General features: G+C 46.3%; 1 protein-coding gene across 1 annotated transcript in view; it reads left to right on the top strand.

The window, feature by feature from the left end:
- dnah2 (dynein, axonemal, heavy chain 2) overlaps positions 1 to 17,664 on the top strand; it is a 503,144-nt gene that overhangs the window by 47,533 nt on the left and 437,947 nt on the right. The window contains exon 8 of the mRNA XM_063048700.1: positions 3,366 to 3,557. Coding sequence (XP_062904770.1) covers positions 3,366 to 3,557 — 192 coding nt within the window. The remainder of the gene's footprint in view (positions 1 to 3,365; positions 3,558 to 17,664) is intronic.

Raw genomic sequence — 17,664 nt, 5'->3', positions numbered from 1 at the left:
TGTGGAAGTTACTGGTTATTCTATTGTTGTAGGTGTAACTGGTTATCCAGGAGCAGAGGGAAGAACTAAATGTTCATTTGTTGTTTCTTTTCTGCACGTTGTGGTGTATTAGGTGGCATTTTTGGCCACTTCCTTAGCACTTGTCGAGGGTGAGTTGCTAGCTTGACGCTCGATCCAGCACAGATAGAAAGTGTGCAAGGGGCTGGCTGGATTCCAACAATTTGCCTCTAAGTCCGGTACTTATGCAACTACACTGCCGGCCAGCAAATGTTATTGAGTAAACCACCTGTGGGCAGGTGTCAAGATCAAACAACTGAAGCTGGCTACTGTTGTACAGGTGAAGTGTACGGATCCCTTGCTCTGTTCCTACAAGGTGTCTTGGGGCATCAACACAATCTTTCACCCAAGGGAACTCCTGAGTAAAGTGGGTAAAGTTTACTGTGGACAGAGCAACACATGAACTCAGGAGGCTAGGCAGCAGCTATGGAGCAGGGTAAACAGGTGACATTTCAGGACTGGAAAGGAAGGGGGCAGGAGCCAGAATAAGAAAGGGAGGGAGGGAGGTGGTGGGTGAGGGGAAAGGGGTTGAAATGAGAAATTGGGAGGTGATAGGTGGAAAAAGTAAAGGGCTGAAGAAGAAGGAATCTGATTGGAGAACAGAATGGACCATGGGAGAAAGGGAAAGAGGAGGGGCACCAGAGGGAGGTGATGGGCAAGTTACTGGAAGGTACTCTAAAGGATCGGATATATAAATATTTAGATAAACGGAATATTAGGGATAGTCAACATGGTCTTGAGTGTAGTAGGTCATGTCAAACTAGTTCTATAGTTTTTCAACAAAGTTATCAGGATAGTTGAAGGCAGGGCAGTGGATGTTGTCTACATGGATTTTAGCAACGATTTTAAAAAGGTCCCACATGGGAGGTTGGCCTAGAAGGTTCAGTTGCTAGGCATTCAAGATGAGGTAATAAATTGCATTAGACATTGGCTTTGTGGGAGAAGCCAGAGAGTGGTAGTAGATGGTTGCTTCTTTGCCTGTGACTAGAGGTGTGCTGCAGGGATCAGTGCTGGGTCAGTTGCTATTTGCCATCTATAGCAATGATCTGGATGATGATCTGGTAAACAGGATCAGCATATTTGCAGATGACACCAAGAATGGGGGTGCACTGATAGCAAGGAAGGCTATCAAAGCTTGAGGTGGGACCTAGTCCAGCTGGAAAAATGGCAGATGGAATTTAATGCAATAAATGTGAAGGGTTGCACTTTGAGAGGTAACTTTGTCTTGCACAGTGAGCAGTAGGGCTCTAAGGAATATGGTAGAACAGAGGGATTTGCGAACACAGATCCATAATTCCTTGAAAGTGGCATCATAGGTGGATAGGATTGTAAGGAAAGCTTTTGGCATATTGGCCTTCATAAATCAATGTATTGAGTTCAGGAGTTGGGATGTTTTGTTGAAATTATATAAGATGTTGGTGAAGCCTAATTTGGAATATTATGTGCAGTTTTGGTCACCTACCTGCAGGAAAGGTATCAATAATGATAAAACAGTGCAGAGAAAATTTACAAGGATGTTGCTGGGACTTGAGGATCTGAGTTATTGGGGAGCATGAGTGGAGATTTGATAGAAGCATACAAAATTATGAGGGGTATAGATAGGATAAATATTTATTAACTGAGCTACAGTGCAGAATGGGCTCTACCAGCCATTCAAGCCATGCTGCTCAGTGATTTCCCCCCCTCCCTGAGTTAATCCTCACCTAATCACAAGACAACTTTCCTTCTGATTCACAAACGTAGACAATGCCAGAGAATTCACCGCTTCTCGCAGTTGTAGTCTCTATGGACATTTGAGGTCTCCCTGCCTTCCCACATTCCACAAGAGAAGTATTCAACTATCCTCCTGGTATTTCTACTGTGTAGAGAGAGTAGAGCACCTTGAGGTGCACCAGTGTTGATTATCAGCAAGGTAGAGATGTTATTTCTGATCTATACAGACTGTGATCTTCAGGTAAGGAAGTTGAGGATCCAGTTGCAGAGGGAGGTACAGAGGCCCAGGTTTTGGAGCTTTTTTGATCAGAGCTCTAGGAATGATAATGTTAAACACTGAACTGTAGTCAATGGACAGCAGCCTGACATAAGTATTAGTATTGTTTAGGTGATCCAAGAATAGATGAAGAGTCAATGAGATTGCACCCGCTGTAGACTTATTGTGGTAATAGGCAAATTGCAGCAGGTCCAGGTCCTTGATTAAGCAGGAGTTGTTTCCAGCCATATAACTGACCTCTCAAACTACTTTATCACCATAGATGTGAGTGCTACTGGACCTTATTTGTTAAGGTAGCTCACCCAGCTCTTCTTGGGCACTGGTGTAATTGTTGGCCTTTTGAAGCTAGTGAGAACTTCTATAGCCATGAGAATTTGAAAATGTGTTTGAACACACCCACCAGTTGGTTAGCACAAGTTTTCAGAGCCTTACCAGGTACACCATCGGGACCTGTCTTCTTGGAGGACTATGAGGACTATGGAGGACAATGGTCCAGGTGCAGGTCGATGGGACTAGGCAGGTTAATGGTCTGACACATGCTAGATGGGCCGGTTTCTTTGATGTAGTGTTCCATGACTCTATGATGTAGAAGCTGGAAATCCAAAATGACACACACAAAATGCTGGAGGAACTCAGCAGATAAGGCAGTATCTACGCAGAGGAATAAACAGTTGATGCTTTGGGCTGAGACCATTCATCAGGACTCATTGTTCAATACAACGTTATTCCTTTTGTTTGCACTGTACTTTTGTAATTAATAGTAACTTTATGTCTTTGCAATGTACTGCTGCCACATAACAATTTTCATGTCAGCTAGGTCAGAAATAATATGCTTTTGAAACCTTGTACCTTGCTGCAACCTTGGCTCATGAGATGAGGCTTAATTTTACTAAATTTCCCTCAGAGTTGTCCCCTCTCCTCCTGTCCTAGAATTGGTATTTCTCACATGTTCAGCCTTATCCCCATCAGGAAACTGTTCCATAACCCCAACCCCTCACCACCACTCACTTCTGTGTTATCCAGACCCTGATCTGAGCTTGCAAATTGCCTATTTCTAAAGATGGTCTTCTGTCAATGGCCTCGCCTCCTTCCTTACAATATCTTGTGCCCCATTCCCCCAACATCCCTCCCATTACCGCACCTTTGAAAGAACATGCCTTTTCACTTAGCTTCCTTACCAACTGGCCTCTGCTGCTAGGGGCTTCGGCCTTCACTCCATAAGACATGGAACTCCCCTGCTGCAGTATATGTGGTGTGAAACTCTGGCCCACTTGTAGTATTCCTGATGACATTGTGCCCATTTGTGCTTTGCTTTTAGGATGGGCGTGCTCAGGCGCAGTCCAACCTTAGCTTCCTGGCTTTACTCAATGTGCCCTGCCAGGAGCTCACCACTCTCAAGGTGAGAGACATTCCACCGAAGCTGCCTCACATCCTCAACCTCGTCCGGGTCATCTGGCTCAACTCCAAGTTCTACAACACCCGGGACCGTATCACCGCACTCTTCCGCAAAGTGAGTTTAAAAAGAAAAGGGGGCTCTGCAGTACCCTGCAGTTCGACGGCACACTCTCTGCTCTTGTGGTGGCATCAGGTTCAAGTCACTGAGCCGATGATGAGGACAAAATCCATGTCAATCAGTACTGGAGCCCTCAGAAGCATTGCACTGTTCTTGGGACAGTACAAGGGAGAGGGGTTTGCACAGTTGTTGAGATTATAAAGGGAGGAGTTGAACTATTGGTGAGACAGTACATGAGAGTCACACCATTGGAGGGACAGTAAGTGGGGGGGGGGTCACTGTTTGTGAACATTACATGGGTGAGTCACACCGTTGGTGGGATTTGACATGGAGGGGTCATACTGTTGTTGGGACAGAATGCAGAGAGGGGCACAATGTTGGGACAGTATGGAGAGAAGGTCACACTGTTGTTGGGAAAGAACGGACAGGGTCACATGGTTCTGACAGTACAGAGAAAGGAACACACTGTTGAGACAGTACAGAGAGAGAGTAACACGGATGGGGCAGTGTGGAGAAATTGTCATGATAGTTGGGACAGTACGGAGAGAGTGTCACATAGTCGTTGGGACAGTACGGAGAGAAGGTCACACTGTTGCTGGGACAGTACTTTGAGAGGGTTACACAGTTGTTTGGTAAATATGGTAAGAGATTCACACTGTTGTTGGGACAGTATGGAAAGAGGGTCACACTGTTGGGACAGTATGGAGAGAGGATCACACTGTAGGAACAGTATGGAGAAAGAATCACACTGTTAGGACTGTACAGAGTGAGGGTCACACTGTTGGGACAGTATGGAGAGAGGATCACACTGTAGGAACAGTATGGAGAAAGAATCACACTGTTAGGACTGTACAGAGAGATGGTCACACTGTAGTTGGGACAGAATGGAGAGAGGGTCACACTGTTGGGACAGAATGGAGAGAGGGTCACACTGTTGTAGGGACAGAAGGGAGAGAGGGTCACACTTGTTGGGACAGAACAGAGAGAGGGTCGCACTGTTGTTGGGACAGAACGGATAGATCATGCTGTTTTTGGGACAGAATGCACTGAGTGTCACACAGTTCTTAGGATAGAACAGAGAGAGGGTCACACACATTAGGACAGTACAGAGGGATGGTCACACTGTTGTTGGGACAACATATAGAGTAGGTCACACTGTTGTTGTCAAAGAACAGAGAGAGGGTCACACTGTTGTTGGGACAGAACGGAGAGGGGGTCACACTGATGCTGGGACAGAACGGAGAGAGGGTCACACTGTTGTTGGGACAGCATATAGAGTAGGTCACACTGTTGTTGTCAAAGAACGGAGAGGGGGTCACACTGTTGGGACAGAATGGAGAGAGGGTCACACTGTTGTTGGGACACAACGGAGAGAAGGTCACACTGTTGGGACAGAATGGAGAGAGGGTCACACTGTTGTTGGGACAGAATGGAGAGAGGGTCACACTGTTGTTGGGACAGTATGGACAGAGGGTCACACTGTCGTTAGAACAGAAGGGAGAGAGGGTCACACTGTTGGGACAGTAGGGTGAGAGGGTCACACTGTTGTTTGGACATTATGAAAAGAGGGTCACACTGTTAGGACAGTATGGAGAGAGGGTCACAATGTTGTTAGGATAGTATGGAGAGAGGGTCGCACTGTTCGGACAGAATGGGGAGTTGGTCACACTACTGTTGGGACAGTACGGATTGAGAGTCACACTGTTGTTGCGATAGTACGGAGAGATGGTCACACTGTTTTTGGGACAGAACAGACAGAGGGTTACACTGCTGCTGGGACAGTATGCAGAGATGGTCATACTGTTGTTAGAACAGAAGGGTGAGAGGGTCACACTGCTGTTTGGACATTATGAAGAGATGATCACACTGTTGGGACAGTGCTGAGGGAGAGTCATGCTGTTGTTCGGAAAATATGCAGAGAGGGTCACACTGTTGGGATAGTATGTAGAGAGGGTCACGCTGTTGTTGGGACAGAATGGAGTGAGGGACACACTGTTGTTGGGACAGTACAGAGAGCTGGTCACACTGTTGGACTTCACAGAGAGAGGATCACACTGTTCGGATAGTATGGCGAGAGAGTTACACTGATGTTTGGACAGTATGGAGAGAGGGTCACACTTGTTGGGACAGTACGGAGAGAGGGTTACACTGTTGTTGGGACAGTATGGAGAGAGGTTAACACTGTTGTTGGAGAGTACGGAGAGAGGTTTACACTGTTGGTTCAGTGCGTTGAGAGGGTCACGGTTGTTGGGACAGAATGGAGAGATGGTCACACTGTTGAGACATTTCAGAGAGAGGGTCACACTGATGTTGTAACAGAACGGCAAGAGATTCACACTGTTGGTACAGTACAGAGAGAGGGTCACACTGTTTGGTCAATACATTGAGAGGGTCAAACTGTTGTTGGGACAGAATGGCGTCATGGGCACACTGCTGAGACATTGCGGCGGATGGGTCACACTGTTGGGACAGTACAGACAGATGGTCACACTGTTGTTGGGACAGAAGGGAGAGAGGGTCACACTGTTATTGGGATAGTACGAATAGAGGGTCATACTATTGGGACAGAAGGGAGAGAGGTTCACACTGTTGTTGGGACAGAACATAAAGATGGTCGAACTGTTGTTCGGATAGAACGGCTACCTGGTCACATTGCTGGAACAGTACAGAGAGAAGATCACACTGGTGGTGGGACAGAATGGAGAGATGATCACACTGTTGTTGGGACAGAATGGAGAGAGGATCACACTGTTGCTGGGACAGAATGGAGAGATGGTCACACTGTTGTTGGGATAGTACGGAGAGAAGATCACACTGTTGTTGGGACAGAATGGACAAAGGTCACACTGTTGGGACAGAATGGAGAGATGACCACACTGCTGTTGGGACAGAATGGAGAGATAACCACACATTTGTTGGGACAGAATGGAGAGATGATCACAGTGTTGTTGGGACAGAATGGAGAGATGATCACACTGTTGCTGCTACGGAATGGAGAGATGATCAAACTGTTGTTGGGACAGAATGGAGAGATGATCACACTGTTGTTGGGACAGAATGGGCAGAGGTCACACTGTTAGGACAGAATGGAGAGATGATCACACTGTTGTTGGAACAAAATGGGGAGATATCACACTGTTGGGACAGAATGGACAGAGGTCACACTGTTGGGACAGAATGGAGAGATGATCACACTGTTGTTGGGACAGAATGGAGAGATGCTCACACTGTAGTTGGGACAGAATGGACAGAAGTCACACTGTTGGGACAGAATGGAGAGATGATCACACTGTTGTTGGGACAGAATGGAGATATGATCAAATGTTGTTGGGACAGAATGGAGGGATGATCACACTGTTGTTGGGAGAGGATAGAGAGGGGGTCACACTGTTGTTGCGACAGAACGGAGAGAGGGTCACACTGTTGTTGGGACACAATGGAGAGAAGGTCACACTGTTGGGACAGAATGGACAGAGGTCACGCTGTTGTTGGGACAGAATGGAGAGATGATCACACTGTTGTTGGGACAGAATGGAGAGATGATCACACTGTTGTTGGGACAGAATGGGCAGAGGTCACACTGTTAGAACAGAATGGAGAGATGATCACACTGTTGTTGGGACAGAATGGAGAGATGATCACACTGTTTTTGGGACAGAATGGACAGAGGTCACACTGCTGGAACAGAATGGAGAGGTGATCACACTGTTGTTGGGACTGAATGGACAGAGGTCACACTGTTGGGACAGAATGGAGAGATGATCACAATGTTGTTGGGACAGAATGGAGAGATGACCTAATGTTGTTGGAACAGAATGGACAGATGATCACACTGTTGTTGGGACAGTACGGAGAGATAATCACACTGTTGTTGGAACAGAATGGAGGGAAGATCACACTGTTGGGACAGAATGGAGAGAAGATCACACTGTTGTTGGGACAGAATGGAGAGATGACCACACTGTTGTTGGGACAGAGTGGGGAGATAATCACACTGTTGTTGGGACAGAATGGAGGGAAGATCACACTGTTGATGGGACAGAATGGAGAGAAGATCACACTGTTGGTGGGACAGAACGGAGAGATGGTCATACTGTTGTTGGGACAGTACGGAGAGATGACCACACTGTTGTTGGGACAGAATGGAGAGATGACCACCCTTTTGTTGGAACAGAATAGAGAGATATCACACTGTTGGGGCAGAATGGACAGAGGTCACACTGTTGGGACAGAATGGAGAGATGATCACACTGTTGTTGGGACAGAATGGAGAGATGATCACACTATTGTTGGGACAGAATGGACAGAGGTCACACTGTTGAGACAGAATGGAGAGATGATCACACTGTTGTTGGGACAGAATGGAGAGATGATCACACTGTTGTTGGGACAGCATGGACAGAGGTTACACTGTTCGGACAGAATGGATAGATGACCACACTGTTGTTGGGACACAATGGAGAGGTGATCACACTATTAGGACAGAATGGAGAGATGATCACACTGTTGTTGGTACGGAAGGGAGAGATTATCGCACTGTTGTTGGGACAGAATGGACAAAGGTCACACTGTTGGGACAGAATGAAGAGATGATCACACTCTTGTTGGGACAGAATGGGCAGAGGTCACACTGTTGGGACAGAATGGAGAGATGATCACACTGTTGTTGGGAGAGAATGGAGAGAAGATCACTGTTGTTTGGAGAGAATGGAGAGAAGATAACTGTTGTTGGGTCAGAATGGAGAGATGATCACACTGTTGCAATAGTATGCAGAGATGGTCATACTGTTGTGGGGACAGTACAGTGAGAAGATCACACTGTTGTTGGGACAGAATGGAGAGATGACCACGATTGTTGGGACAGAATGGAGAGATTATCACACTGTTGTTGGGACACTACGGGAAGATGATCACACTGTTGTTGGGACAGAATGGAGAGATGATCACACTGTTGGGACAAAATGGGCAGAGGTCACACTGTTGGGACAGAATGGAGAGATGATCACACTGTTGTTGGGACAGAATGGAGAGATGATCAAATGTAGTTGGGACAGAATGGAGAGATGATCACACTTGTTGGGACAGTACGGAGAGATGGTCATACTGTTGTTGGGACAGTACGGAGAGATGATCACAGTGTTGTTGGGACAGTACGAAGAGATGGTCATACTTTTGTTGGGACAGAATGGAGAGATGATCACACTGTTGTTGGGACAGTATGGAGGGAAGATCACACTGTTGTTGGGACAGAATGGAGAGATGATCACACTGTTGTTGGTACAGAATGGCAGGAAGATCACACTGTTTTTGGGACAGAATGGAGAGAAGATCACACTGTTGGGACAGAATGGAGATATGATCACATTGTAGTTGTAACAGAATGGACAGAGGTCACACTGTTGGGACAGAATGGAGAGATGATCACACTGTTGTTCGGACAGAATGGAGAGATGGTCACACTGTTGTTGGGACAGTACAGAGAGATAGTCACACTGTTTTTGGGACAGATCGGAGATAGGGTCACACTGTTGTTGGGACAGAATGGAGAGATGATTATACGATTGTTGGGACAGAATTGAGAGATGATCACACTGTTGTTCGAAAAGAATGGAGAGAAGATCACACTGTTGTTAGGACAGAATGGATAGATGATCACACTGTTGTTGGGAGAGAATGGAGAGATGATCACACTGTTGTTGGGACAGTACGAAGAGAAGATAACAGTTTTGTTGGGACAGAATAGAGAGATGACCACACTGTTGTTGGGACAGAATGGAGAGATGATCACACTGTTGTTGGGACATTACGGAGTGATGGTCACACTGTTGTTGGGACAGTACAGAGAGATGGTCACACTTGTTGGGACAGAACGGAGATAGGGTCACACTGTTGTTGGGATAGAATGGAGCTAGGGTCACACTGTTGTTGGGACAGAATGGAGAGAAGATCACACTGTTGTTGGGATAGAATGGATAGAAGATCACACTGTTGTTGGGACAGTACAGAGAGATGGTCACACTTGTTGGGACAGAATGGCAGGAAGATCACACTGTTTTTGGGACAGAATGGAGAGAAGATCACACTGTTGGGACAGAATAGAGATATGACCACACTGATGTTGGGACAGAATGGAGAGATGACCACACTGTTGTTAGGACAGAATGGAGAGATGATCACGCTGTTGTTGGGGCAGTACTGGAAGATGATCACACTTTTGTTGGGACAGAATGGTGAGATGGTCACACATTTGTTGGGACAGTACAGAGAGATAGTCACACTGTTTTTGGGACAGATCGGAGATAGGGTCACACTGTTGTTGGGACAGAATGAAGAGATGATTATACGATTGTTGGGACAGAATTGAGAGATGATCACACTGTTGTTCGAACAGAATGGAGAGATGATCACACTGTTGTTGGGACAGTACGGAGAGATGGTCATACTGTTGTTGGGACAGAATGGAAGGATGATCACACTGTTGGGACAAAATGGAGGGAAGATCACACTGTTGTTGGAACAGAATGGAGAGAAGATCACACTGTTGTTGGGACAGAATGGAGAGATGATCAAACTGTTGTTGGGACAGAATGGGAAGATGGTCACACTGTTGTTGGTACAGTATGAAGTGAGAGGTTCACACTGTTGTTGGGACAGAATGGAGAGATGATCAGATTGTAGTTGTAACAGAATGGACAGAGGTCACACTGTTGGGACAGAATGGAGAGATGATCAGACTATTGTTCGGACAGAATGGAGAGAAGATCACACTGTTGGGACAGAATAGAGATATGACCACACTGATGTTGGGACAGAATGGAGAGATGATCACGCTGTTGTTGGGGCAGTACTGGAAGATGATCACACTTTTGTTGGGACAGAATGGTGAGATGGTCACACATTTGTTGGGACAGTACAGAGAGATAGTCACACTGTTTTTGGGACAGATCGGAGATAGGGTCACACTGTTGTTGGGACAGAATGGAGAGATGATTATACGATTGTTGGGACAGAATTGAGAGATGATCACACTGTTGTTCGAACAGAATGGAGAGATGATCACACTGTTGTTGGGACAGTACGGAGAGATGGTCATACTGTTGTTGGGACAGAATGGAAGGATGATCACACTGTTGGGACAAAATGGAGGGAAGATCACACTGTTGTTGGAACAGAATGGAGAGAAGATCACACTGTTGTTGGGACAGAATGGAGAGATGATCAAACTGTTGTTGGGACAGAATGGGAAGATGGTCACACTGTTGTTGGTACAGTATGAAGTGAGAGGTTCACACTGTTGTTGGGACAGAATGGAGAGATGATCAGATTGTAGTTGTAACAGAATGGACAGAGGTCACACTGTTGGGACAGAATGGAGAGATGATCAGACTATTGTTCGGACAGAATGGAGAGATGATCACACTGTTGTTGGGACAGTACAGAGAGATGGTCATACTGTTGTTGGGACAGAATGGAAGGATGATCACACTGTTGGGACAGAATGGAGGGAAGATCACACTGTTGTTGGGACAGAATGGAGAGAAGATCACACTGTTGTTGGGACAGAATGGAGAGATGATCAGATTGTAGTTGTAACAGAATGGACAGAGGTCACACTGTTGGGACAGAATGGAGAGATGATCAGACTGTTGTTCGGACAGAATGGAGAGATGGTCACTGTTGTTGGGACAGTACAGAGAGATAGTCACACTGTTTTTGGGACAGATCGGAGATAGGGTCACAGTGTTGTTGGGACAGAATGGAGAGATGATTATACGATTGTTGAGACAGAATTGAGAGATGATCACACTGTTGTTCGAACAGAATGGAGAGATCACACTGTTGTTGGGACAGTACGGAGAGATGGTCATACTGTTGTTGGGACAGAATGGAGAGATGATCACACTGTTGTTGGGACAGAATGGAGGGAAGATCACACTGTTGGGACAGAATGGAGAGAAGATCACACTGTTGTTGGGACAGAATGGATAGAGGTGACACTGTTGGGACAGAATGGAGAGATGATCACACTGTTGTTGGGACAGAATGGAGAGATGATCACACTGTTGTTGGGACAGAATGGACAGAGGTCACACTGTTTGAACAGAATGGAGAGATGATCACACTGTTGTTGGTACAGAATGGGCAGAGGTAACACTGTTGGGACAGAATGGAGAGATGATCACACTGTTGTTGGGACAGAATGGAGAGATGACCAAATGTTGTTGGAACAGAATAGAGAGATGATCACACTGTTGTTGGGACAGAATGGAGAGATGATCACACTGTTGTTGGGACAGAATGGAGAGATGATCACACTGTTGTTGGGACAGAATGGAGAGATGATCACACTGTTGTTGGGACAGAATGGAGAGATGATCACACTGTTGTTGGGACAGAATGGAGAGATGATCACACTGTTGTTGGGACAGTACAGAGATATGGTCACACTGTTGTTGGGACAGAACGGAGAGAGGGTCACACTGTTGTTGGGACAGAATGGAGAGAGGGTCACACTGTTGTTGGGACAGAATGGAGAGAAGATCACACTGTTGTTGGGATAGAATGGAGAGATGATCACACTGTTGTTGGGACAGAATGGAGAGATGATCACACTGTTGTTGGGACATTACGGAGTGATGGTCACACTGTTGTTGGGACAGTACAGAGAGATGGTCACACTTGTTGGGACGGAACGGAGATAGGGTCACACTGTTGTTGGGATAGAATGGAGCTAGGGTCACACTGTTGTTGGGACAGAATGGAGAGAAGATCACACTGTTGTTGGGATAGAATGGATAGAAGATCACACTATTGTTGGGACAGTACAGAGAGATGGTCACACTTGTTGGGACAGAATGGCAGGAAGATCACACTGTTTTTGGGACAGAATGGAGAGAAGATCACACTGTTGGGACAGAATAGAGATATGACCACACTGATGTTGGGACAGAATGGAGAGATGACCACACTGTTGTTAGGACAGAATGGAGAGATGATCACGCTGTTGTTGGGGCAGTACTGGATGATGAACACACTTTTGTTGGGACAGAATGGTGAGATGGTCACACATTTGTTGGGACAGTACAGAGAGATAGTCACACTGTTTTTGGGACAGATCGGAGATAGGGTCACACTGTTGTTGGGACAGAATGGAGAGATGATTATACGATTGTTGGGACAGAATTGAGAGATGATCACACTGTTGTTCGAACAGAATGGAGATATGATCATACTGTTGTTGGGACAGTACGGAGAGATGGTCATACTGTTGTTGGGACAGAATGGAAGGATGATCACACTGTTGGGACAAAATGGAGGGAAGATCACACTGTTGTTGGAACAGAATGGAGAGAAGATCACACTGTTGTTGGGACAGAATGGAGAGATGATCACACTGTTGTTGGGACAGAATGGGAAGATGGTCAGACTGTTGGTACAGTATGAAGTGAGAGGTTCACACTGTTGTTGGGACAGAATGGAGAGATGATCAGATTGTAGTTGTAACAGAATGGACAGAGGTCACACTGTTGGGACAGAATGGAGAGATGATCAGACTGTTGTTCGGACAGAATGGAGAGATGGTCACACTGTTGTTGGGACAGTACAGAGAGATAGTCACACTGTTTTTGGGACAGATCGGAGATAGGGTCACAGTGTTGTTGGGACAGAATGGAGAGATGATTATACGATTGTTGGGACAGAATTGAGAGATGATCACACTGTTGTTCGAACAGAATGGAGAGATGATCACACTGTTGTTGGGACTGAATGGAGAGATGATCACACTGTTATTGGGACAGTACTGAGAGATGGTCATACTATTGTTGGGACAGAATGGAGAGATATCACACTGTTGGGGCAGAATGGACAGGGGTCACACTGATGGGACAGCATGGAGAGATGATCACACTGTTGTTGGGACAGAATGGAGAGATGATCACACTGTTGTTGGGACAGAATGGAGAGATATCACACTGTTGGGACAGAATGGACAGAGGTCACACTGTTAGGACAGAATGGAGAGATGATCACACTGTAGTTGAGACAGAATGGACAGAGGTCACACTGTTGGGACAGAATGGAGAGATGATCACACTGTTGTTGGGAGAGAATAGAGAGGGGGTCACACTGTTGTTGGGACAGAACGGAGAGAGGGTCACACTGTTGTTGGGACACAACGGAGAGAAGGTCACACTGTTGGGACAGAATGGACAGAGGTCACGCTGATGGGACAGAATGGAGAGATGATCACACTGTTGTTGGGACAGAATGGGCAGAGGTCACACTGTTAGGACAGAATGGAGAGATGATCACACTGTTGTTGGGACAGAATGGAGAGATCATCACACTGTTTTTGGGACAGAATGGACAGAGGTCACACTGTTGGGACAGAATGGAGAGATGATCGCACTGTTGTTGGGACTGAATGGAGAGATGATCACACTGTTGTTGGGACTGAATGGAGAGATGATCACACTGTTGTTGGTACAGAATGGGCAGAGGTAACACTGTTGGGACAGAATGGAGAGATGATCACACTGTTGTTGGGACAGAATGGAGAGATGACCAAATGTTGTTGGAACAGAATGGAGAGATGATCACACTGTTGTTGGGACAGTACGGAGAGATGACCAAATGTTGTTGGAACAGAATAGAGAGATGATCACACTGTTGTTGGGACAGAATGGAGAGATGATCACACTGTTGTTGGGACAGAATGGAGGGAAGATCACACTGTCGTTGGGACAGCATGGAGAGAAGATCACACTGTTGGTGGGACAGAATGGAGAGATGATCACACTGTTGGGACAGAATGAAGAGAAGATCACACTGTTGTTGGGACAGAACGGAGAGATGGTCATACTGTTCTTGGGACAGTACGGTGAGAAGATCACAGTGTTGTTGGGACAGTACGGAGAGATGACCACACTGTTGTTGGGACAGAATGGAGAGATGACCACACTTTTGTTGGAACAGAATGGAGAGATATCACACTGTGGGACAGAATGGACAGAGGTCACACTGTTAGGACAGAATGGAGAGATGATCACACTGTAGTTGGGACAGAATGGACAGAGGTCACACTGTTGGGACAGAATGGAGAGATGATCACACTGTTGTTGGGAGAGAATAGAGAGGGGGTCACACTGTTGTTGGGACAGAACGGAGAGAGGGTCACACTGTTGTTGGGACACAACGGAGAGAAGGTCACACTGTTGGGACAGAATGGACAGAGGTCACGCTGTTGGGACAGAATGGAGAGATGATCACACTGTTGTTGGGACAGAATGGAGAGATGATCACATTGTTGTTGGGACAGAATGGGCAGAGGTCGCACTGTTAGGACAGAATGGAGAGATGATCACACTGTTGTTGGGACAGAATGGAGAGATCATCACACTGTTTTTGGGACAGAATGGACAGAGGTCACACTGCTGGAACAGAATGGAGAGGTGATTACACTGTTGTTGGGACAGAATGGACAGAGGTCACACTGTTGGGACAGAATGGAGAGATGATCACAATGTTGTTGGGACAGAATGGAGAGATGACCTAATGTTGTTGGAACAGAATGGAGAGAAGATCACACTGTTGTTGGGACAGTACGGAGAGATGATCACACTGTTGTTGGGACAGAATGGAGGGAAGATCACACTGTTGGGACAGAATGGAGAGAAGATCACACTGTTGTTGGGACAGAATGGAGAGATGACCACACTGTTGTTGGGACAGAGTGGGGAGATGATCACACTGTTGTTGGGACAGAATGGAGGGAAGATCACACTGTTGGTGGGACAGAACGGAGAGATGGTCATACTGTTGTTGGGACAGTACGGTGAGAAGATCACAGTGTTGTTGGGACAGTACGGAGAGATGACCACACTGTTGTTGGGAAAGAATGGAGAGATGACCACACTGTTGTTCGGACAGAATGGAGAGATGGTCACACTGTTGTTGGGACAGTACAGAGAGATAGTCACAGTGTTTTTAGGACAGATCGGAGATAGGGTCACGCTGTTGATGGGACAGAATGGAGAGATGATTATACGATTGTTGGGACAGAATTGAGAGATGATCACACTGTTGTTCGAACAGAATGGAGAGATGATCACACTGTTGTTGGGACAGAATGGATAGATGATCACACTGTTGTTGGGACAGAATGGAGAGATGACCACACTGTTGTTGGGACATAATGGAGAGATGATCACACTGTTGTTGGGACAGTACGAAGAGAAGATCACAGTTTTGTTGGGACAGAATAGAGAGATGACCACACTGTTGTTGGGACAGAATGGAGAGATGATTATACGATTGTTGGGACAGAATTGAGAGATGATCACACTGTTGTTCGAACAGAATGGAGAGATGATCACACTGTTGTTGGGACAGAATGGATAGATGATCACACTGTTGTTGGGACAGAATGGAGAGATGACCACACTGTTGTTGGGACATAATGGAGAGATGATCACACTGTTGTTGGGACAGTACGAAGAGAAGATCACAGTTTTGTTGGGACAGAATAGAGAGATGACCACACTGTTGTTGGGACAGAATGGAGAGATGATTACACTGTTGTTGGGACATTACGGAGTGATGGTCACACTGTTGTTGGGACAGTACAGAGAGATGGTTACACTTGTTGGGACAGAACGGAGATAGGGTCACACTGTTGTTGGGATAGAATGGAGCTAGGGTCACACTGTTGTTGGGACAGAATGGAGAGAAGATCACACTGTTGTTGGGATAGAATGGATAGAAGATCACACTGTTGTTGGGACAGTACAGAGAGATGGTCACACTTGTTGGGACAGAACGGAGATAGGGTCACACTGTTGTTGGGATAGAACGGAGCTCGGGTCACACTGTTGTTAGGATAGAATGGAGAGAAGATACCTGTTGTTGGGACAGAATAGAGAGATGATCACACTGTTGTTGGGACAGTATGGAGGGAAGATCACACTGTTGTTGGGACAGAATGGAGAGATGATCACACTGTTGTTGGGACAGAATGGCAGGAAGATCACACTGTTTTTGGGACAGAATGGAGAGAAGATCACACTGTTGGGACAGAATAGAGATATGACCACACTGATGTTGGGACAGAATGGAGAGATGACCACACTGTCGTTAGGACAGAATGGAGAGATGATCACGCTGTTGTTGGGGCAGTACGGGAAGATGATCACACTTTTGTTGGGACAGAATGGTGAGATGGTCACACATTTGTTGGGACAGAACAGAGAGATGACCAGTTGTTGTTGGGACAGAATGGAGAGATGATCACACTGTTGGGACGGAATGGAGAGATGATCACACTGTTGTTGGGACAGTACGGAGTGATGGCCACACTGTTGTTGGGACAGTACAGAGAGATGGTCACACTTGTTGGGACAGAACGGAGATAGGGTCACACTGTTGTTGGGATAGAACGGAGCTAGGGTCACACTGTTGTTGGGACAGAATGGAGTGATGACCACACTGTTTTTGGGACAGAATGGAGAGATGATCACACTGTTGTTGGGACAGTACGGAAAGATGGTCATACTGTTGTTGGGACAGAATGGAGAGATGATCACACTGTTGTTGGGACAGAATGGAGTGATGATCACACTGTTGTTGGGACAGTACGGAGAGAAGATCACACTTTTGTTGGGACAGAATGGAGGGAGGATCACACTGTTGTTGGGACAGAACGGAGTTAGGGTCACACTGTTGGGACAGAATGGAGAGAAGATCACACTTCACATCCTCAAAAAATTCATTCAGGCTCGTAAGGCATGACTTGCCCTTGACAAAGCCATGCTGACTATTCCTAATCATATTATGCCTTTCCAAATGTTCATAATTCCTGCCTCTCAGGATCTTCTCCATCAACTTACCAGCACTGAGGTAAGACTCACTGGTCTATAATTCCCTGGGCTATCTCTACTCCCTCAAGGTCCCACACATGAGATTAGTGTGCAAACTTAAAGCAGACGATATTCGGGGTATGGTATTGATGTGGATAGAGAATTGGTTTGCAGACAGGAAGCAAAGAGTGGGAACAAATGGGACCTTTTCAGAATGGCAGGCAGTGATTAGTGGGGTACCGCAAGGC

Source organism: Mobula hypostoma, chromosome 5 (assembly GCF_963921235.1).
Source record: "Mobula hypostoma chromosome 5, sMobHyp1.1, whole genome shotgun sequence".
NCBI lineage: Eukaryota > Metazoa > Chordata > Chondrichthyes > Myliobatiformes > Myliobatidae > Mobula > Mobula hypostoma.
The sequence above is the reverse complement of the archived record's forward strand: the minus strand, read 5'-3'. Positions and strand labels throughout refer to the sequence as shown.